This window comes from Aethalodelphis obliquidens, unplaced genomic scaffold (assembly GCF_003676395.1).
Source record: "Aethalodelphis obliquidens isolate GAN/ISIS:26980383/991018 unplaced genomic scaffold, ASM367639v1 scaffold35, whole genome shotgun sequence".
NCBI lineage: Eukaryota > Metazoa > Chordata > Mammalia > Artiodactyla > Delphinidae > Aethalodelphis > Aethalodelphis obliquidens.
In genome coordinates, this window is record NW_020837979.1 from 5,584,909 (window position 1) to 5,607,174 (window position 22,266).

General features: G+C 45.5%; 1 protein-coding gene across 10 annotated transcripts in view; it reads left to right on the forward strand.

Annotated features, from left to right (window-relative positions):
• TBC1D8 (TBC1 domain family member 8) overlaps window positions 1–22,266 on the forward strand; it is a 121,880-nt gene that overhangs the window by 69,217 nt on the left and 30,397 nt on the right. For 8 of the 10 annotated variants that reach the window (XM_027128789.1, XM_027128791.1, XM_027128792.1 and 5 more), the window contains 2 exons: window positions 2,477–2,705; window positions 5,109–5,349. In XM_027128789.1, coding sequence (XP_026984590.1) covers window positions 2,477–2,705; window positions 5,109–5,349 — 470 coding nt within the window. The other 2 variants (XM_027128796.1, XM_027128795.1) reach the window with 2 other exon arrangements.

A 22,266-nucleotide genomic window follows, 5' to 3' on the forward strand; every position in this document is an offset into this window, starting at 1 on the left:
TCAGAGTCCAGAGTTGTCTCTGGTGGTTCAGAGTCTAAGAGCTGCTCTCCTCTTTCTGGCACAGGACTGGGAGACACCTTTAGAAATGGGGATTCGTGTCCTGTTTTTAGGTAAATAGCGGGGGAGGGCAGAGAGCTTTTCTGGCATCTGCTGTTAGTCAAGTGTCTTTAGCTCAAAATAATTCTTATGCCAGAGTGGCATATTATGGGGTGGCGTATTCTGATCCCTTAACACTTCATGGTGAACATGCCTTCTATTTCCCGGGGAGGCTGCTGGCCTGGAGCAGGGGCCGGGGATTGAGGGGTCTGGCTGGTCGGAGGCTGGTCGAGCCTTTGGGGCCACCATGTGGTGTTGGTTCTCCCTTTGCCCTGGGCAGATTTGAAGGATCTTGGGATTGGGGCTTTCCTACTCAAAACCTGACCATCGACAGCTCTATGGAGGGTTTTTGTTTTTGTTTTTGTTTTGCGGTACGCGGGCTTCTCACTGTTGTGGCCTCTCCCGTTGCGGAGCACAGGCTCCGGACGCACAGGCTCAGCGGCCATGGCTCACGGGCCCAGCCACTCCGCGGCATGTGGGCTCTTCCTGGACCAGGGCACGAACCCGCGTCCCCTGCATCGGCAGGTGGATTCTCAACCACTGCACCACCAGGAAAGGAATCCCTCTGCTTTGAGCTGTGTTGTAACCAGACCCAGCAGACAAGGAAGCCAGCAGTCTGTGTGGCCGCCCTCGTCTGGAGCCGTGACTGTTTGCTGTAGAGGCTTCTTAAAAAATCCCCTTCAGGGACTTCCCTGGCGGTCCAGTGGTTAAGACTGCGTGCTTCCAATGCAGGGGGTGCGAGTTAGATCCATGGTTGGGGAACTCAGATCCCACATGCTGTGTGGTGCAGTGAAAAAATGAGATAAAAATTAAAAAGAAAAAATCCCCTTCACGTTTCAAGGTGCAGAGCATTTATTATATATTAGACACGCTTTAAAAAAATACCTCTCAATTATAACATTTATATTTTATAATGTCTTGTTAAATAAAATTTGGAAAAGAAAGAAAAACATAATGAGGGAAATGCAAATCACTTGAAATTTCAGATTGACTTTTAAAGTAACTTTAAATTACATTTTTATTTTAATGGTAATGCCCAGGATATTTTCTAAAACCGCTTGTGCAATGCAGGTTGGGCAGCAGTTCCCCCAAAAGTGGCCTTATCTTATTAGCCTTTTGTGAAACCACCCATACAAGAATAGAAAGGAAGGAAGGTGCTAATAAAAATAAATAAAAAGATAGAATTACAGTGTATTTTTAAAATCGAGTAGCATATGTAAGGCCTGAGGCCGGGGAGTTCTTGAAGAGAAGAAATTCTGGGTGGAAAAAAAATGTACAGTGAGCTCTCAGGAACGGGAATCAGAATTCTGATACTGTCAGTGTGCTGTCACCCTTAGGATCAGGCCACAGCTTACATTCTAGGCACGTCTACCCCCTCGCCCCAGATTTAGAGAGGATCCTCACTATTGTTTGTCATCAGCAAAACAATTGTAGATTCAGATTCTTCTTTCCCATCTTGCCTCCCCGTATACTGAGGTGCTCTGGAGGTATTGACAACCTCAGGAACCTCAGCCCCCCTGCCCCTTTTCTACCTTAGAAGACTAGAGGTGATATAGTGGTGGTGGAATGTATCAGGTGTCACACAGGCAGGCATTATTGGCTTTACACCCAGTTTTTGAACCCAATGAGGAAGACATTCGTGAGTTGTTTTTTTTTAAAGACCAATGCTTATTTATTTACATATTTTTATTGAAGTATAGTTGATTTAGAATGTTGTGTTAATTTCTGCTGTACGGCAAAATGATTCAGTTATATGTACATTTTTAAAAAATATTCTTTTCCATTATGGTGTATCACGGATATTGAACATGTAGTTCCCTGTGCCCTCCAGTAGGACCTTGTTGTTTATCCATCCTATATGTAATGGTTTTCATCTGCTAACCCCAAACTCCCTCTCCATCCCTCTCCCACCCTCCTCCCCCTTGCCATCCCCCAGTCTGTTCTCTACGTCCATGATTCTGTTTCTGTTTCGTAGATGGGTTCATTTCTGTAAAAAGACCAACTTTTAAACTCCAGCTTGGGTGGTTCTTCAGGGTTGATGCATTGAGTTCACACACCCGGGACAGTCACTTGACTCTCTCTGACTCGTGTCTCTGGAGGCAGGAGCAGGGAGAGATTATAAAATAGTAACATGTTTGAGAACTGGAGCTTGGGAGTCAGAGATTTCCAAAGCCTGATGGCTGGAGAGCGGCCAAGAGAGAGACTGGTGCTGGGGTTCCCCCCCAGCTTGCTTTCTCCCCACGGGGACGTGTTTCTGGGGGGTGCACGGGGTCCTTATCCACCCTGTGGGTCTGTCTGAGCGGGGCCGGCTCCCCGGCTGCGCATGCGCGGTTGTCCTTGCCCGTCTCCTGACCCGGGGACCCTTCTCTCTGTGCGTCAGGCTCTGATCGCCGAGGAGACAAGCAGCAGGCTGGCCGAACAGGAGGAGGAGCCTGAGAAGTTCCGAGAGGCCCTGGTGAAGTTCGAGGCCAGGTTCAACTTCCCGGAGGCCGAGAAGCTGGTCACCTATTACTCGTGCTGCTGCTGGAAGGGCAGGGTGCCCCGTCAAGGCTGGCTCTATCTCAGCATCAACCACCTCTGCTTCTATTCCTTCTTCCTGGGCAAGGAGCGTAAGTGAGGGGCGATTGGGTCCCTCCCAGGTGGACCTGGCCCCTGGGATGCTCAGCGCTGGTCCCGAGACCACTCGTTATGTGACTAGTTAGATGACAAAAGATTTAAATAAGTGGTTGAGACATAACAGGTCACACACGATTAATTTCCAAATGCCCTCTGCAGACAATCATATTGTATTACATACACGACGACCACGAAGCAGGTTTGATTTTCTTTTTAAAATTTTTATTGGAGTATAGTTGATTTACAATGTTGTGCTAGTTTCTGCTCTACAGCAAAGTGAATCAGTTATACATATACATATATCCCCTCCTTTTTAGATTCTTTTCGCATGGAGGTCATTGCAGAGTATTGAGTAGAGTTCCCTGTGCTATACAGTAGGTCCTTATTAGTTATCCATTTTATATATTGGAGTGTGTACATGTCAGTCCCAATCTAAGGAGGTTTGGTTTTGCGGGAGTTCATTTCTTGTCCTGCCTTAAGGATCCTTTCTGTGTAGCTCCCTTCATGCAAAAACCGTACGGAAGGGTTTTTGCTACTATATTGTCTATTACTTTGAAAACAGTGTTGTAACTGATGGCCCAGGAGTTCTAAAGGAATGGGACAGGTTGTGCTTCTGAATCCAGGGGGGCCATTTAGAGAATTCCCAGGCCTGAAGGTCACCACTGCTCCTGGGAGACTAGCAGTTGTTCCTAGAAGGGGGTTCCTCACGTGGGACCCCCTGAGATCCAGGCAGGGAGTCACTTCTCAATCATTTTTCCACCCACTGTCATCGTTCTGGGCAATGGGATTCCAGGCTGAAAAAGGGAAGCCACAGGGTCAATTGTATATTGGAACGTTCAAAGTCATTACCATTGAAGCTTGTTCCCGTAACAAATATCGTTTCAAGGGCCCACGCAGGGTGGCGTATGTGCTGTATCTATATTTATATATTTAAGTATATATTTTTTTCTTCCTGCGTTTGTTTATATTTCACGTGGAACCAGTGTGCGGGGCTCCTCTTGCACTCTGCTGTGGCCAGCATCCTGCACGGGGTCACGCCTTGTCTTTCCCTGTGCCACCAGCCTGGGCTCAGACACCCCAGTACATGCCCCCTGTGTGCACAGCCTTCCTCACCCTTGGGATGTGCTCTTACCTAACCCTTGCCATCCTTGCTCTTCTGCTTTCTGAAATGCTTCTCAAAATGAACACCCTGTCTCTCCTGGCCTTCCCCATTCTTAGGCCCATTTGGGAACTCTCGTTCATCCTTTAAAATTCAGTTCACGTTTTTTCATCTCCAGGGAGCCTTCCCTGGTCCCCTTGTAATTTGTCCTCTGTTTGCATCTGTTTTGGGTCCTGTCAGGTCCCTGGTTGCTTCTTTGTTTACACGTCTGTTATTCCTGTTTGAACGCGCTTCTTAAGTGCGGGGCTCTTCACAAAGTAGATGCTTAACGAGAAAGCTGATAGCATAGATGGAGTGTGTCGGTGTGTGAAAAGAACGATATAAAAGCAACTAGAGGTAGCTGAAGAAGCTTATTCTCATGCCTAATGTAGAAAAGTGGACTTTTAAATGATTAAAGCACTGAAAACATTATTGCAAAATAAATGGAGAGACATGATAGAAATAAAAGCAGTTCATCATTCCCATTTTCACTTGAAAAGGAAAATGAGTTATTTTCTGATATTTATCAGTCGCCGTCACTAAACCTGATTTTGTTAAGTTGATAAAACTTGGAAAAAAGAAATGATTCCTAATATTTGATAACATTTATCATTTTGACTTGTTACGTATGTCCCTCCCCATTTGCTCTGCATCAGCTCGCTAGCCTAATTACCACTGCCCTGGAAACACTTCTGAGAACAGAATGCTAGTTTATAACTAGCATTATAACTGTGCAGTTAGTACCATAGTACTTCAGTAAAAACTACTTGTGCTCTGTTTTCGAAGATTTGAGCAGCTGTCACTTGACATCATCTAAATGTTAGGCCTGTGCCTCTAAACCAGATCATGAATCCTCTTTTGACCTCTGTTTCTCATAGCTTATGCCATGAATGCTGCTACTGAAACCAGAATTTACGTGGATCAAGAAACATCTGCGTATTTTGCAAATATTGAAGTTTAACTGTTTGGGGGAAAGTTTTCACGTTGTTAACTTGGTATGGCAGAACGATGTCCCTTGTATGTGTGCGGTAGCCAGCAACTTGGGAAGTTTTACTTAAATCTTTAAGATAATTGTTAGAACGGTGGGTTGGGTTCTAACGAACAGCTGTGAAGCAGTTCCTGTGTTTCCTCTTTCCTGCTCTGGTTTGAAAGCTATTTGCATTTCAGCTGCAGGAAAAGCTTTGCACTGTTGCTGGTGCATTCAAGTTTGGGTTACATTTGAGGGTAAAATCTGTATTTGCCCTTTTTTCTTTTCTAGTTAAACTTATAGTCCCTTGGGTTGACATCCAGAAGTTGGAGAGGACATCCAACGTCTTTCTGACGGATACCATCCGCATCACCACACAGAATAAGGAGCGGGACTTCTCCATGTTTCTGAACCTAGATGAGGTGTTCAAGATCATGGAGCAGCTGGCTGACGTGACACTCCGAAGGCTGCTGGACAATGAGGGCTTTGACCTGGACCCAGGTCTGCAGGAGCCCAGCCAGATCACCAAGAGGTAGGAACCTCCATACACAGGTGTCCCTAATCTCACGGGACCACAGCCCGTGTGCCACCTTCATGGACATGTGTTTTGGTTTTTTTTGTTTTTATAAGTATATTTTTGTTTTGTTCTGTTTTGTTTTTGCGGTACGCGGGCCTCTCACTGTTGTGGCCTCTCCCGTTGCGGAGCACAGGCTCCGGACGCGCAGGCTCAGCGGCCATGGCTCACGGGCCCAGCCGCTCCGCGGCATGTGGGATCTTCCCGGACCGGGGCACGGATCCGTGTCCCCTGCATCGGCAGGCGGACTCTCAACCACTGTGCCACCAGGGAAGCCCTATAAGTATATTTTTAAAACATATTTATTTATTTTGGCTGCGCTGGTCTTAGTTGTGGCATGTAGGATCTTTAGTTGAGGCATACGGACTTCTTAGTTAAGGCGTGCAAACTCTTAGTTGTGGCATGCATGTGGGATCTAGTTCCCCAACCAGGGATCAAACCCAGGCCCCCTGCATTGGGAGCATGGAATCTTACCCACTGGACCACCAGGGAAGTTCCGGACATGTGCTTTGTTAACCTCATTGTGTTAGTTTGAAATTTCCCTCGTGGCGTAATCCAGATTTTCCTATGTCGTTAATCATGACAGAAGATAATAATTGGCAATGATGGTTATTCATTTCCTTTATGCAGTAGGCTTTGATTCCTGGATCCAGTTTCCCCTTTTTTTCCAGAAAGTATTTCAAAATTGATTTTCATTAAAAAAAAAAAAAAAAATTCTTCCAGGAAATTCCCTGGTGGTCCAGTGGTTAGGACTCCATGCTTGCACTGCCATGGCCCTGGGTTTGATCCCTGGTCGGGGAACGAAGATCCCACAAGCCGCACAGTGTGGCCAAGCAAACCCAAACTTTCAGAAAATACAATACATGTAGCCTCATGATAGAATTCTGTTCAGCATAGGGCTTTATTAGTGCACATTAAGAAATGTTGTTTTTTCATATCACGTTACTTTGTAGAAGACTTTTTCAGGAGCACTGGATATATTTTTGGTACCAATTTGTCACAAGAAATGTGCCTTACTGATAGTAAGCCAGCATTCTTTGTTATTTGCCCCCAATTGATACTGGTCGTGGGGACTTATGAGGTCGTTGCTTGAATTATTTGCCAATTTAAAGCAGTTCGATTTTATTACCTAAAATTCAAACTGTGGTGTTTGAGCTTGACTGTGATTTCTGGCTTCGTGGTTCACACTGGGTGACTGCAGAGCTGATGCCTTTGTAAAAGTTCACCTTTGCATCCTTTGAAAAACACTTTATCCATGAAGTGCTGCCCTGGCTGGATGTTTTTGATGTAGTTACAGAATCACCACTGCTATCTGCACACTACTTGTCATTAAAAAACTTTTTCTTGGTGGTAAAATACACATAACATAAGATTTGCCATCTTAACCATTTTTATTTTTTAAAAACTTTTTTAATTGAATGAAAGATTCTTTAAATTCTATAGTGCTTTACAATTTTCAAAAGCTTCACACACATGATTTCATATAATCCCACAATAACCCTTTTTTAAAATCCCTTACTTCTATATTGCCCCTCTCCCTATCCCTCTCCCCACTGGTAACCAGTAGTTTGTTCTCTGAGTCTGCTTCTTTTTTGTTTTATTCACTAGTTTGTTGTATTTTTTAGATTCCACATATAAGTGATATCATATGGTATTTGTCTTTCACTGTCTGACTTAGCATAATGTCCTCCAAGCATCCTTGTTGCTGCAAATGGCAAAATTTCACTCTTTTATTTTCTATTTATTTAGTTTTTACATCTTTATTGGAGTATAATTGCTTTACAATAGTGTGTTAGTTTCTGCTTTATAACAAACTGAATCAGCAGTACATGTACATATATCCCCATATCCCCTCCCTCTTACGTCTCCCTCCCTCCCCATCCCACCCTTCTAGGTGGTCACAAAGCACCGAGCTGATCTCCCTGTGCTTTGAGGCTGCGTCCTACTAGCTATCTGTTTTTTTTTTTTTCTTTTTTTTGCGGTACGTGGGCCTCTCACTGCTGTGGCCTCTCCCGTTGAGGAGCACAGGCTCCGGACGCGCAGGCTCAGCGGCCATGGCTCACGGGCCCAGCAGCTCCGCAGCATGTGGGATCTTCCCGGACCGGGGCATGAACCCGTGTCCCCTGCATCGGCAGGCGGACTCTCAACCACTGCGCCACCAGGGAAGCCCCTAGCTATCTGTTTTACATTTGGTAGTGTATATATGTCCATGCCACTCTCTCACTTCATCCCAGCTTCCCCTTCCTCCTCCCCGTGTCCTCAAGTCCATTCTCTATGTCTGTGTCTTTACTCTTGTCCTGCCCCTAGGTTCATCAGAACCATTTTTTTTTTTTTGGTTCCATATATGTGTATTAGCATATGTTATTTGTTTTTCTCTTTCTGACTTACTTCACTCTGTATGACAGACTCTAGGTCCATCCACCTCACTACAAATAACTCAATTTCGTTTCTTTTTATGGCTGAGTAATATTCCATTGTATATATGTGCCACATCTTCTTTATCCATTCATCTGTTGATGGACACTTAGGTTGCTTCCATGTCCTGGCTATTGTAAATAGAGCTGCAATGAACTTTGTGGTACATGACTCTTTTTTTTTTTTAAACATCTTTATCGGAATATAATTGCTTTACAATGGTGTGTTAGTTTCTGCTTTATAGCAAAGTGAATCAGCTGTACATATACATATATCCCCATATCCCCTCCCTCTTGCGTCTCCCTCCCACCCTCCCTATCCCACACCTCTATGTGGTCACAAAGCACTGAGCTGATCTCCCTGTGCTATGCAGCTGCTTCCCACTAACTATCTATTTTACATTTGGTAGTGTTTATATGTCCGTGCCACGCTCTCACTTCATCCCAGCTTACCCTTCCCACTCCGTGTGTCCTCAGTTCCCTTCTCTACGTCTGCATCTTTATTCCTGTTCTGCCCCTAGGTTCTTCAGTACCTTTCTTTTTTTAGATACTATATATATGTGTTAGCATATGGTATTTGTTTTTCTCTGACTTACTTCACTCTGTATGACAGACTCTAGGTCCATCCACCTAACTACAAATAACTCAATATCGTTTCTTTTTATGGCTAATATTCCATTGTATATATGTGCCACATCTTCTTTATCCATTCATCTGTTGATGGACACTTAGGTTGCTTCCATGTCCTGGCTATTGTAAATAGAGCTACAATGAACATTGTAGTACATGACTCTTTTTGAACTATGGTTTTCTCAGGGTATATGCCTTGTAGTGGGATTGCTGGGTCGTATGGTAGTTCTATTTTTAGTTTTGTAAGGAACTTGCATACTGTTGTTCTCCATAGTGGCTGTATCAATTTACATTCCCACCAACAGTGCAAGAGTGTTCCCTTTTCTCCACACCCTCTCCAGCATTTATTGTTTGTAGATTTTTTGATGATGGCCATTCTGACCCATGTGAGGTGATACCTCATTGTAGTTTTGATTTGCATTTCTCTAATGATTAATGATGTTGAGCATTCTTTCATGTGTTTGTTGGCAATCTGTATATCTTCTTTGGAGAAATGTCTATTTAGGTCTTCTGCCCATTTTTGGATTGGGTTGTTTGTTTTTCTGAGATTGAGCTGCATGAGCTGCTTATATATTTTGGAGATTAATCCTTTGTTGGTTGCTTCATTTGCAAATATTTTCTCCCATTCTGAGGGTTGTTTTTTCCTCTTGTTTATGGTTTCCTTTGCTGTGAAAAAGCTTTTAAGTTTCATTAGATGCCATTTGTTTATTTTTGTTTTTATTTCCATTCCTCTAGGAGGTGGGTCAGAAAGGATCTTGCTGTGATTTACGTCATAGAGGGTTCTGCCTATGTTTTCCTCTAAGAGTTTTGTAGAGTCTGGCCTTACATTTAGGCCTTTAATCCACTTTGAGTTTATTTTTGTATACGGTGTTAGGGAGTGTTCTAATTTCATTCTTTTACATGTAGCTGTCCAGTTTTCCCAGCACCACTTATTGAAGAGGCTGTCTTTTCTCTAGTGTATATTCTTGCCTCCTTTATCAAAGATAAGGTGACCATATGTGCGTGGGTTTGTCTCTGACCTTTCTATCCTGTTCCATTGATCTGTCTTTCTGTTTTTGTGCCAGTACCATACTGTCTTGATTACTGTAGCTTTGTAGTGTAGTCTGAGGTCTGGGAGCCTGATTCCTCCAGCTCCGTTTTTCTTTCTCAAGATTGCTTTGGCTATTCGGGGGTCTTTTGTGTTGCCATACAAATTATGAAATTTTTTGCTCTAGTTCTGTGAAAAATGCCATTGGTAGTTTGATAGGGATTGCATTGAATCTGTAGATTGCTTTGGGTAGTATAGTCATTTTCACAACATTGATTTCTTCCAATCCAAGAACATGGTATATCTCTCCATCTGTTTGTATCGTCTTTAATTTCTTTCATCAGTGTCTTATAGTTTTGTGCATACAAGTCTTTTGTCTCCTTAGGGAGGTTTATTCCTAGGTATTTTATTCTGTTTGTTGCAGTGGTAAGTGGGAGTGTTTCCTTAATTTCTCTTTCATATTTTTCATTGTTAGTGTATAGGAATGCAAGACATTTCTGTGCATTAATTTTATATCCTGCAACTTTACCAGATTCATTGATTAGCTCTGGTAGTTTTCTGGTAGCATCTTGAGGATTCTCTATGTGTAGTATCATGTCATCTGCAAACAGTGACAGCTTTGCTTCTTCTTTTCCGATTTGGATTCCTTTTATTTCTTTTTCTTCTCTGATTTCTGTGGCTAAAACTTTCAAAACTATGTTGAATAATAGTGGTGAGAATGGGCAACCTTGTCTTGTTCTTGATCTTAGAGGAAATGGTTTCAGTGTTTCACCGAGAACGATGTTGGCTGTGGGTTTGTCACAGCCAACAGGTAGGTTCCCTCTGTGCCTACTTTCTGCAGAGTTTTTATCATAAATATGTGTTGAATTTTTGTGAAAGCTTTTTCTGCATCCATTGAGATGATCATATGGTTTTTGTCCTTCAATTTGTTAATATGGTTTATCACATTGATTCATTTGTGTATATTGAAGAATCCTTGCATTCCTGGGATAAAGCCCACTTGATCATGGTATATGATCCTTTTAATGTGCTGTTGGATTCTGTTTGCTAGTATTTTGCTGAGGATTTTTGCATCTATGTTCATTAGTGATATTGGCCTGTAGTTTTCTTTCTTTGAGACATGTTTGTCTGGTTTTGGTATCAGGTTGATGGTGGCCTCGTAGAATGAGTTTGGGAGTGTTTCTCCCTCTGCTGTATTTTGGAGGAGTTTGAGAAGGATGGGTGTTAGCTCTTTAAATATTTGATAGAATTTGCCTGTGAAGCCATCTGGTCCTGGGCATTTGTTTGTTGGAAGATTTTTCGTCGCAGTTTCAATTTCAGTGCTTGTGATTGGTCTGTTTATATTTTGTTTCTTCCTGGTTCAGTCTCAGAAGGTTGTGCTTTCCTAAGAATTTGTCCATTTCTTCCAGGTTGTCCATTTTATTGGCATAGAGTTGCTTGTAGTAATCTCTCATGATCCTTTGTATTTCTGCAGTGTCAGTTGTTACTTCTCCTTTTTCATTTCTAATTCTATTGATTTGAGTCTTTTCCCTTTTTTTCTTGGTGAGTCTGGCTAATGGTTTATCAATTTTGTTTATCTTCTCAAAGAACCAGCTTTTGGTTTTATTGATCTTTGCTATTGGTTCCTTCATTTCTTTTTCATTTATTTCTGATCTGATCTTTATGATTTCTTTCCTTCTGCTAACGTTGGGGTTTTTTTGTTCTTCTTTCCCTAATTGCTTTAGTTGTAAGGTTAGGTTGTTTATTTGAGATGTTTCTTGTTTCTTGAGGTAGGATTGTATTGCTCTAAACTTCCCTCTTAGAACTGCTTTTGCTGCATCCCATAGGTTTTGGGTCGTCGTGTTTTCATTGTCATTTGTTTCTAGGTATTTTTTGATTTCCTCTTTGATTTCTTCAGTGATCCCTTGGTTATTAAGTAGTGTATTGTTTAGCCTCCATGTGTTTGTAGTTTTTACAGGTTTTTTTCCTGTAATTGATATCTAGTCTCATAGTGTTGTGGTCAGAAAAGATACTTGATATGATTTCAGTTTTCTTAAATTTACCAAGGCCTGATTTGTGACCCAAGATATGATCTATCCTGGAGAATGTTCCATGAGCACTTGAGAAGAAAGTGTATTCTGTTGGTTTTGGATGGAATGTCCTGTAAATATCAGTTAAGTCCATCTTGTTTAATATGTCATTTAAAGCTTGTGTTTCCTTATTTATTTTCAATTTGGATGATCTGTCCATTGGTGAAAGTGGGGTGTTAACGTCCCCTACTATATTGTGTTACTGTCAATTTCCCCTTTTATGGCTGTTAGCATTTGCCTTATGTATTGAGGTGCTCCTATGTTGGGTGCATAAATATTTGCAATTGTTATATCTACTTCTTGAATTGATCCCTTGATCATTATGCAGTGTCCTTCTGTGTCTCTTCTAATAGTCTTTATTTTAAAGTCTATTTTGTCTGATATGAGAATTGCTACTCCAGCTTCTTTATTTTGATTTCGATTTGCATGGAATATCTTTTTCCATCCCCTTACTTTCAGTTTGTATGTGTCCCTAGATCTGAAGTGGGTCTCTTGTAGACAGCATATATATGGGTCTTGTTTTTGTATCCATTCAGCCAGTCTGTGTCTTTTGATGGGAGCATTTAATCCATTTATATTTAAGGTAATTATTGATATGTATGTTCCTATTACCATTTTCTTAATTGTTTTGTGTTTGTTTTTGTAGGTCTTTTCTCGTGTTTCCTGCCTAGAGAAGTTCCTTTAGAATTTGCTGTAAAGCTGGTTTGGTCGTGCTGAATTCTCTTAACTTTTGCTTGTCTGTAAAGGTTTTAATTTCTACATCAAATCTGAATGAGATCCTTGTTGAGCAGAGTAATCTTGGTTGTAGGTTTTTCCCTTTCATCACTTTAAATATGTCCTGCCAGTCCCTTCTGGCTTGCAGAGTTTCTGCTGAAAGATCAGCTATTAACCTTATGGGGATTGCCTTGTATGTTATTTGTTGTTTTTCCCTTACTGCTTTTGATATTTTTTCTTTGTATTTAATTTTTGATAGTTTGATTAATATGTGTCTTGGCGTGTTTCTCCTTGGATTTATCCTGTATTGGACTCTCTGCGCTTCCTGGACTTGATTGACTATTTCTTTTCCCATGTTGGGGAAGTTTTTAACTATAATCTCTTCAAGTATTTTCTCAGACCCTTTCTTTTTCTCTTCTTCTTCTGGGACCCCTATAATTTGAATGTTGGTGCATTTAATATTGTTCCAGAGGCCTCTGAGAGTGTCCTCAATTCTTTTCATTCTTTTTTCTTTATTCTGTTCTGCAGTAGTTATTTCCACTATTTTATCTTCCAGGTCACTTATCCATTCTTCTCCCTCAGTTATTCTGCTATTGATTCCTTTTAGATAATTTTAAATTTCATTTATCGTGTTGTTCATCATTGTTTGTTTGCTCTTTAGTTCTTCTGGGTCCTTGTTAAACGTTTCTTGTATTTTCTCCTTCTGTTTCCAAGATTTTGGATCATCTTTACTATCATTACTCTGAATTCTTTTTCAGGTAGACTGCCTATTTCCTCTTCATTTGTTTGGTCTGGTGGGTTTTTGCCTTGCTCCTTCATCTGCTGTGTATTTCTCTGTCTTCTCATTTTGTTTAACTTTCTGTGTTTGGGGTCTCCTTTTCGCAGGCTACAGGTTCATAGTTCCCATTGTTTTTGGTGTCTGCCCCCAGTGGGTGAGGTTGGTTCAGTGGGTTGTGTAGGCTTCCTGGTGGAGGGGACTGGTGCCTGTGTTCTGGTGGATGAGGCTGTATCTTGTCTTTCTGGTGGGCAGGTCCACGTCTGGTGGTGTGTTTTGGGGTGTCTGTGAACTTATTATGATTTTAGGCAGCCTCTCTGGTAATGGGTGGGGTTGTGTTACTGTCTTGCTAGTTGTTTGGCATAGGGTGTCCAGCACTGTAGCTTGCTGGTCATTGTGTGGAGCTGGGTGTTAGTCTTGAGATGGAGATCTCTGAGAGAGCTTTCGCCGATTGATATTACGTGGGGCTGGGAGGTCTCTGGTGGTCCAGTGTCCTGAACTTGGCTCTCCCACCTCAGAAGCTCAGGCCTGCAACCTGGCTGGAGCCCAAAGACCGTGTTAGCCACACGGCTAGTTCAGAGAACCGGGTGGTGAAGTGGAGTGGACAGTCACACTGGAAGGAGAAGGCGCCCCCCAGGAGGAGGATGGTGCTGCAGGTTCCCCTGTGGCCTGTGGCCTGTGCCGTGTGGAGGGCGAGCTGAAATTTCACTCTTTTAAATGGCTGAGCAGTATTCCCTTGTATACATACACCACATCTTTATCCACGCATCTGTTGATGGACACTTAGGTTGTTTCCGTATCTTGGAAATTGTAAATAACACTGCTATGAACATTGGGGTGCACGTATCTTTTCGAATTAGTGTTTCTGTTTTTTTTTTTCAGATATATACCCAGGAGTGGAATTGCTAGGTCATATGGTCCTTCTGTTTTTAGTTTTTTGAGGAATCTCCATACTGTTTTCCATATTGGCTGCACCAATTTCCATTCCCACTAACAGCGTAGGAGGGTAGGTATGAGGGTTCCCTTTTCTCCACACCCTCTCCAGCATTTATCATTTGTAGACTTTTTGATCATGGCCATTCTGACATGTGTGAGGTGATATCTCATTGTGGTTTTGATTTGCATTTTCCCAATGATTAGCAATCATTTTTAAGCCTACGGTTTGGTGGTATTAAGTACATACATTCATGTTGTTGTGTAACCATCACCACTCTGTCTGCATTAACACTAACTCCCCACTGCTTCCCCAGCCTCTGGCACCCACCCTGCTCCTTTCTGTCTCTTGGAATCTGCCTCCTCTAGTGAAATACTACAGTATTTGTCTTTTTTGTGCCTGGCCTACTTTGCTTAACCTGCTGTCCTCAAGGTTCTCCCACGCTGTAGCTTGTCAGAATCTCCCTCCTTTTTAAGACTGAATAATATTCCGACGTATGTTTATACTGCATTTTGCTTACCTGTGTATCCATCAGTGGACACTGTGTTCCTTCTACCTTTGGCTGTTGTGAATAATGGTGCTGTGAACGTGGGTGTGCAAATCTCTCTCTAAGACTCTGCTTTCAGTTCTTTTGGTCACATGCCCAGAAGTAGCATTGCTGGACCATGTGGTATTTCTAGTTTAAGGTTTTAGGAACCACTAGTCATTAAAACATTTTTTTTTTAATCATTCATCTATTTTACCATTCCTGTTTTTCCTTAAACATGTCTGCTGCCTTCTCTGAACATTTAGGGGAATGTGTGTCTCTCTAATGAGTGGTCTCTGAATGGCAGTGTCTAAGCGTTTTCATGCGTTCAGAAGGAATTCAAAGCCCCTTCCTGCTGTGTGTGTATATTTTAAATCGATCATGTATACAAGTGGAGTTTGGGGTAAAACTCCACTGAATTTCGCTTGGTTTTGCGTCGTCTCTGTAATCTGAGAGTTCCTTTGTAGGGTGGGGCTGCTGCCCAGCACTCCCGTGAGCGCCGCCTTTGGTCTTACGACTCCCAGTGCCCAGCTCCTCCCTGTACCTCTGGCCCCAGGCTTCCCATCACTGTCTCTGGCTTCATCTCAGGGCCGGGAATGATCTCGGGTGCCCTTGGCCTGCAGTGGCTTGAAGCAGGCTTTCGGTTCCCAGCCAGAGACTGAAGTCAGGCCACGGCAGTGGGAGCGCTGAATCCTAGCCACTAGACCAGTGACAAGGCCCTGGTCCTTCAGCTTTGCAGAAATGAATTCCCACAAAGAGACGGAAAGTAGTGAAACAAGTGAAGTGTCTATTAGGAGGAAAAAGGGTACATGTGGCTCGACACACGGGTGGGCCCAGAGAGAGAGTCTTGCCCCCGTGGTAGTTTGAATCGCTTTTATAGGGCGTTTCTTCCAGGTTTCCTTTGGCCAGTCATCTTGCTTTGCTTGATTCTGAGTCCATATTTTGTTTATCTCAGGGTCCTCCCATCTGTGTGTGCGCATCTCTTAGCCAAGGTGGATTCTAGCAAAGAGGCCTCTGGGTGGGTTGACACCACTCCCTTTTTGACTTCCAAAGAGCCTTTCTGCACATGTGTAGTCGGGAAGGTCTCCTTGACGGTGAGAATGAGGAATGTGTGGTCTCTTGAACTCTTATCTGGGCAGGGCTCAGCTCTTCTCTTGATCCTGCTAGTTTGGAGCATCTGTCCACAGGGGGCAACTCCAGCTGCTCAGCCTGGGGCCCAGCTCTTTCCTGCCTCAAGAAGACAACCCAGTACAAGGGAGCCACTCTTGCCCGTATTTCTTCAACTACCTCTATGTACCTCAGTGCTTTTAGTCCAGCTTACAACGACCTGTTAAAGATGAAGAAACCCATCTCCATTGTATAGTTTGTTAAAAGGGCTCATGGAAACTACCAGTTAGAGCTTGGACTTCTTTCAGCATGTTTGCACGTAGATGTGCAGGTGAGGGAATTGTAACCAGGTGGTTTTGGGAGGGGAGGCCAGCTCGGAGCTGTTGTGTTCTGGTCAGTCCCCTGGGCTTTGGGATCTCAGGTGATTCTTCACAAATTTCCTGATGTTCTAGCACGGCTGTACTTCCAGATGTGGCATTTTTAATTTGGGATAGAAATGAGGAAAGGAGAGGAAAGTGGAAGGTCTAGAGCACTTAAGACCCTTTGGGAAAAGTCATCCATTTGGGAAGAAAACTCAGCGGTGTTGGGACTCTTCCAGAAACAGGTGAATTCTACAAGGCTGTCCGCCCCCCGACCCCCAAGCCCTGGAAACCTGTAGAGAGGGGAGGAGAGAAAGGGCAAAAAGGACCCCAGTGATGGCCAGTGGTAGAGCTGCCTGGCCCATGGGTGCCCGGGGCCCCAAGACGGATGGCAGAGTCCTGGTCCATGGCATGTTTTACTGGTCACGGCACTTTGAGTGACTTCCTCCACAAGTGAAAGGCGTGCCATTCCCGCTAGTTCCTGGCGGGTTCTCGCTTGAAGCTTTCTGTCCTGGAGACATTGGCCTGTGGACATAAACAGGTAATGACTCAGTCAACTTGACATCCTGCCAAGACAGCCCAGGTTGAACGTTGAGGAAAACAGTCTCTTCATGCTAAGGGTACAATCACAGGGTCTGGAATGCTCCTCCGGCCCCCTTTTGTTGGTGTATTTTTACTTCCCTTCCCAGATAACCGCTTTTTTTAAAAAAATAAATTTATTTATTTATTTATGGCTGCATTGGATCTTCATTGCTTTGTGCAGGTTTTCTCTAGTTGCGGTGAGCCGGGGCTACTCTTCGTTGTGGTGCGTGGATTTCTCATTGCGGTGGCTTTTCTTGTTGTAGAGCACAGGCTCTAGGCACACGGGCTTTAGTAGTTGTGGCGCGCGGGCTTCAGTAGTTGTTGCACGCGGGCTCAGTAGTTGTGGCTTGCGGGCTCTAGAGTGCAGGCTCAGTAGTTGTGGCGCATGGGCTTAGTTGCACTGTGGCATGTGGGTTCTTCCTAGACCAGGGATCGAACCTGTGTCCCCTGCATTGGCAGGTGGATTCTTAACCACTCTGCCACCAGGGAAGTCTCAGATAACTGCTTTTAAAAGGTGCCTTGAGGTCTGATTATGGATTAGTTATGCCTGCAGCTTGGTCGCTCCCCTGGGACTTAGGGGCACAGAGCAGACCGAGCTCAGACCTCCCGGGAGAGCAGGGATGATGGTCCAGGGCATGCGCACCGCGGTCCAGCAGACACGTTAGTGCTGGCGGGACTCCCCAGAGGACGCCCTGGACCAGGGATCCTCCAGGTGCAGCTACAGGATCCAGGGGGGCAGGGGGACTGAGGCCGGGGAGGGGGTTTCCTGGAGGGAGACTGGAGGGAATGAGGGAGCAGATTGATTGGCCCTGATACTTCAACCAGGAAATATCGATTCTGAAGGTGTGAAGCATAGGGTGAGAAAAGTGTAGCCCACTATTTTAGGGGGGTGAGAAGGGAGAGGTGATGGGCTTCCCTGAGTCTAAATTAAATAACATCTTCATTGAAATTCATTTCGACGGGCTGAGAATGCTACAGGAAGACTCCGTTAACGCAGTAATCTTCATTGAAATTCATTTCGACGGGCTGAGAATGCTACAGGGAGACTCAAGGCAGTGCAGTAACTGGCCTCCATTTCCCATGCTGTCAGTATCTAAAGGTGAACCGTGGTGGCCTTGGGGGCTGATGTCCTCAGTGGAAAGCCCTCCTCCCCGTCGCCTGGCTGACCCTTCACTCTCCGGACTGGCTTTTCAGACCCTCTGGGGCCTTTCCCACCCAGATTCACCCCTTTTCCTGCTCTTCTCCTTGCCTCTAGGAAGGCCCAGGCTTGCAGGGGTGATGTAGTTGACTTTGCATCCTGATTCTGGCTCAGAGTCCTCTCCAGGGGCTTCTGCAGTCCCAGAGCGCCCAGCCCGCGTTCCAGGGGGAAGTCCACACCCCGCTCCCTGCAGGGCCCTTGCTGCTCCGGGCTTGGCGGGGAGCGCTGGCTCTCTCTGGGACAGGACGGAGAGCGGAGGATGGCGGCAGGAGACTCTTCTCAGCTGGAAGAGCCTCATAGATGTCCAGGCCTGTTGAGTTCTGGTCTGTCAGGGCCCCAGGGGTGGATTTTCAAGGGAAAATGGGGGGACTGTGGAGCCAGCTGAGTCCTTCACACAGCTGCCCGTTGTCTGAGGGTCCTGGGCTGCCGTGTGCTCTGTGCAAGATCCCGTCCCCTGAGGTCCTGGGCTGCCGTGTGCTCTGTGCAAGATGCCGCGTGGCAACGGCTGCCGTCATTTCATTGGTGCTCGTGGCGCATCACAGGGGAAAGATGTTTTGAATAAACACACATTTGAGAAAGGCAGTGTTTTCCGTGCAGACTTGGGTGGGAAGGAGAAGCACGTGTCTGGCCTCTCTGCCTTGTTTCTACATTGCTGGTCCTTGGTAGTTCCCAGAGTTTGAAATGCACCAGCAGGCACATAACTGAGAGCCTCTGCAGTCTCTGTGTTTCTTCATGAGGCAGCCTGGCTGCAGAGCCCTGAGTGTTCCAGAAAGGCAGGAGGCGGCTCCAGGGATGGGATGTCCTTGCACGCCTCCCCAGCCCGTCTCTTAGCCTGAGTTTGGGGAAGCATGGGGCCTTGAGGCAGCTGTAGGTCTGCAGACTCACATAGGTTTGTCTTTGTGGGATAAATGATGTGAGGGAGTGAGAGTTGGTGTCAGGCCTGACACAGTTCTTCTCCCAGAAAAGGTTATGAGGGGGGAGAGAGAGAGCCACACCTGTTTCTGATCCATCTTTACCTAATCCAGGAAAGAAAAATCTCATTCTAAGTTATGCAGAGAAACAAAAGAACTACCTACTGCTTAATTTCTCGGGTCTGAGGTCTTAGGACTGGAACCTGCAATTTAAAAAAGAAAATCTATTTATTTATTTATTTGGTTGCATCGGGTCTTAGTTGTGACAGGCCGGCTTCTTAGTTGCGGCACACGGGCTCCTTAGTTGTGGCATGCGAACTCTTAATTGCGGCACGCGTGTGGGATCTAGTTCCCGGACCAGGGATTGAACCCGGCTGCCTGCATTGGGAGTGCAGAGTCTTAACTGCTGCGCCACCAGGGAAGTGCCCTGAATTTTTAAAATGTGTGCGTATAGCCTAGAATTTTCTGCATAGTTGTCATGTCTGATTGCGCATGTTAGTTTCGTCTTCGACAGCAAACTTGGTGTCCACTGCTCTGTATTCTGGTCAACCCACGTGGTTCCTGGTTCCGAAAACGGCATGTATCCAGGTTGGATGACTCGTGGCCCCTTCCCCTGCTGTTCTGTGGCCTGTGCCCACCGCCCCAGCGGTGAGCACCGTGGGCGGGCAGTGTCTCTGGGGCTGATGGCTTGGCTCACTCCATCATCGCAGGGCGCTTCCGCCGGGGCCACAAGCCCGGGATTGGCTGCCACTTTCTGAGGGTAAGGTCATGACCCGCGTCTGGTGGTCTGTATGGAGGAACAGTGGAGATATTTACTGAGCGTTGGAAGGTCCGAAGGGCCAGTTGTGACCAGTGGGCTTTGTTTCTATGCTGTTCAGAAAGAGGACATGATATATTTAGCGTCAAAACGACCACCCGCTGGGAAAGGGCCCTCAAGGCTGGCAGGGGTGCGGGGTTGGGGCTTGTGCTGGGCTTCCCCAGGGGCTTGTGGGTCCCCCATCTCTCAAGGTGTCGTGTTGTCATCTCAGCTACGTTAGAACATTAAATATCACATATAACTCATATTTCAAGGCGGGATTGGAAGAGAGCTTTCTAGTGGGGAGGAAGGAAGATAATTTAGGAAAGTCGTCGTCCCCCCCCGCCACCCCGCTGCTGCTTTCCTTTTGGTAACTTGAGGTCACTGGGCTCTGGCTACGGAGTGTGGGAGAGACAGACCTCTACAGGGCAGGGAGAACAGCCCCGAAAGCAGGACAGACACCGCGCGTAGCTGCGCTGAGGCCGCAGAGAAGGGGGCTGAACCGAGCTGACGGCTGGCGCAGCAGGTGCACTGAAAAGATTGTTTTTAATCCGCCTCAGATAACTGAACACCTTAGTCTTAGTCTGAAGGCTTGGGCACGATGTGAATACACATGTAAGTCCCCCAACCCTCCCTGTAGCTCCGCCCAAGCTGCTGTGACCCGTGTTCCTTGCCCTGTCCTCACCTCGGCTCTAGCCGTCTCCCCAGGAGGCGGGGATGTGCTTCCGGAAGGAAGAGCCAGCGGCTGGGTTTGGCAGTGGTGCAGCCACATGTGTCAGACGTGTGCGGGTGAGAGCACTGGCCTCACTTCCACCGGAGCCGCATACACTCTGAGGACAAAGATGTAAGTTCTCCAGTCCAACGTACTGGACGTAGGTCTGCTCTCAGGGGTCGGGGCTCACCTGGAGGGGCCTTGCCTCCCATTCTCCCAGAGCGCGAACTTCTAGGGCAACCACGGCACTTTGCTGTGTTCTCCCAGCTCCTCTCTGGAAGATGCTCAGGCCACCCCCATCTCCTCTTTTTTCTTAATGGTATTGAACACATTTGCTTATTTGTTGTATCTCTTTTTTTGGGGTGTCATATCTGTTCACGTCTTCTGTCCATTTAAAAAAAAACTGAATTGTTGGCCCACTTTCTATTGAATCGTAAAAGATCTTGATATATTCTAGATACAAGTCCTTTTTCCAGATATGTCTTTTGACAATAGTTTTTTTTTTTTTTGCGGTACGCGGGCCTCTCACTGTTGTGGCCTCTCCCGTTGCGGAGCACAGGCTCCGGACGTGCAGGCTCAGCGGCCATGGCTCACGGGCCCAGCCGCTCCGCGGCATGTGGGATCCTCCCGGACCGGGGCACGAACCCGTGTCCCCTGCATCGGCAGGCGGACTCCCAACCACTGCGCCATCAGGGAAGCCCTTGACAATAGTTTTTATGGCCTGTGGCTTGTCTTTTCATTATCTTAATATCACTTTTCAAAAGCAGAAATTTAATTATTTTTTTTTTGTGGTACACGGGCCTCTTGCTGTTGTGGCCTCTCCCGTTGCGGAGCACAGGCTCCGGACGCGCAGGCTCAGCGGCCATGGCTCACGGGCCCAGCCGCTCTGCGGAATGTGGGATCCTCCCGGACCGGGGCATGAACCCGCGTCCCATGCATCGGCAGGCGGACTCTCAACCACTGCGCCACCAGTGAAGCCCAGAAATTTAATTTTTGATGCAATTCAATTTTGAATTTTTTTGTTTGTGTTTCAGTTTCTACTGGGAAGTATTTGTGTAAACCAATTCACAAAGATTATCTTGCAGTTTTTCATATAGAAGTTTTTTTTTAAGCTAAAAGATAGGGATTTTTTCTTAAGCTATTTATAGATTGAGTCAGAAGTTCTGAAGTTTTTTCTTTTTCTTCCTGCTTTATTGAGCTCTAAGTTGCAAATCAATGCATATATTTAAGTTAAAAACACGAAGATTTGATACTTGCATACGCTGTGAAATAATTATCACAGTCAAGTTCTTTAACTCATCCGTCACCTCTCAGGCCCCCTTGGAAACAGCCATCCACGTTGTAGCAGGTATTTAAGGAGCTGCAGTTTCGGAGCACTGTGACTGGGGCCACCTCGATCTGTGGAATTTGTATCATTTCTCTCTACGCCCAGAGGGCTTTCTGGACGTGTGCGTATCTTCTCTTTGTGAGCCTTGGAGAGTAAATTCCGTGGACTGCCGCATCTCTGTATGATGTCTCCTGGGAAGACACTTGCGCGAGGGTCTGAAATGAGGTCTGGGTTGGAAATGAGAGCTAGGGCGGAATAGGCATCTGTGTGGGAAGGAGGTGAGGTCCCATCTCAGGGGCTCCACGACCAGATTGTGTCTAAAAAGTCACTTGGGCCTCCGTGCGGAGTCCAGGGTGTGGAGTTCAATATCTTGCATTTACGCAACATTTGAAGATTTGTTCTTTTCCTAGAAGAAAATACCTTAATTTTTTTTTTTAAGCTAATATGTGGTCAGGTGGAAAATTTAAGCAGAATCAGAGTGGAAAGCAGAAATCCCACTATGCGGAGATAGCCACTGTTAACATTTTAGGGAAAGTCTGTCTACGTGTCACTTTCTGCAAATTTTCTAGAATTTATGTAAATGGGATCATACCGTAGATGCTATTTCTAACCTGCTTTTTCTCTTTCACAATACTGTGGACATCATTTTATATTCACAGGGAGGGCTTCCCTGGTGGCGCAGTGGTTGAGTCCGCCTGCCGACGCAGGGGACGCGGGTTCGTGCCCCGGTCTGGGAGGATCCCACATGCCGCGGAGCGGCTGGGCCCGTGAGCCATGGCCGCTGAGCCTGCGCG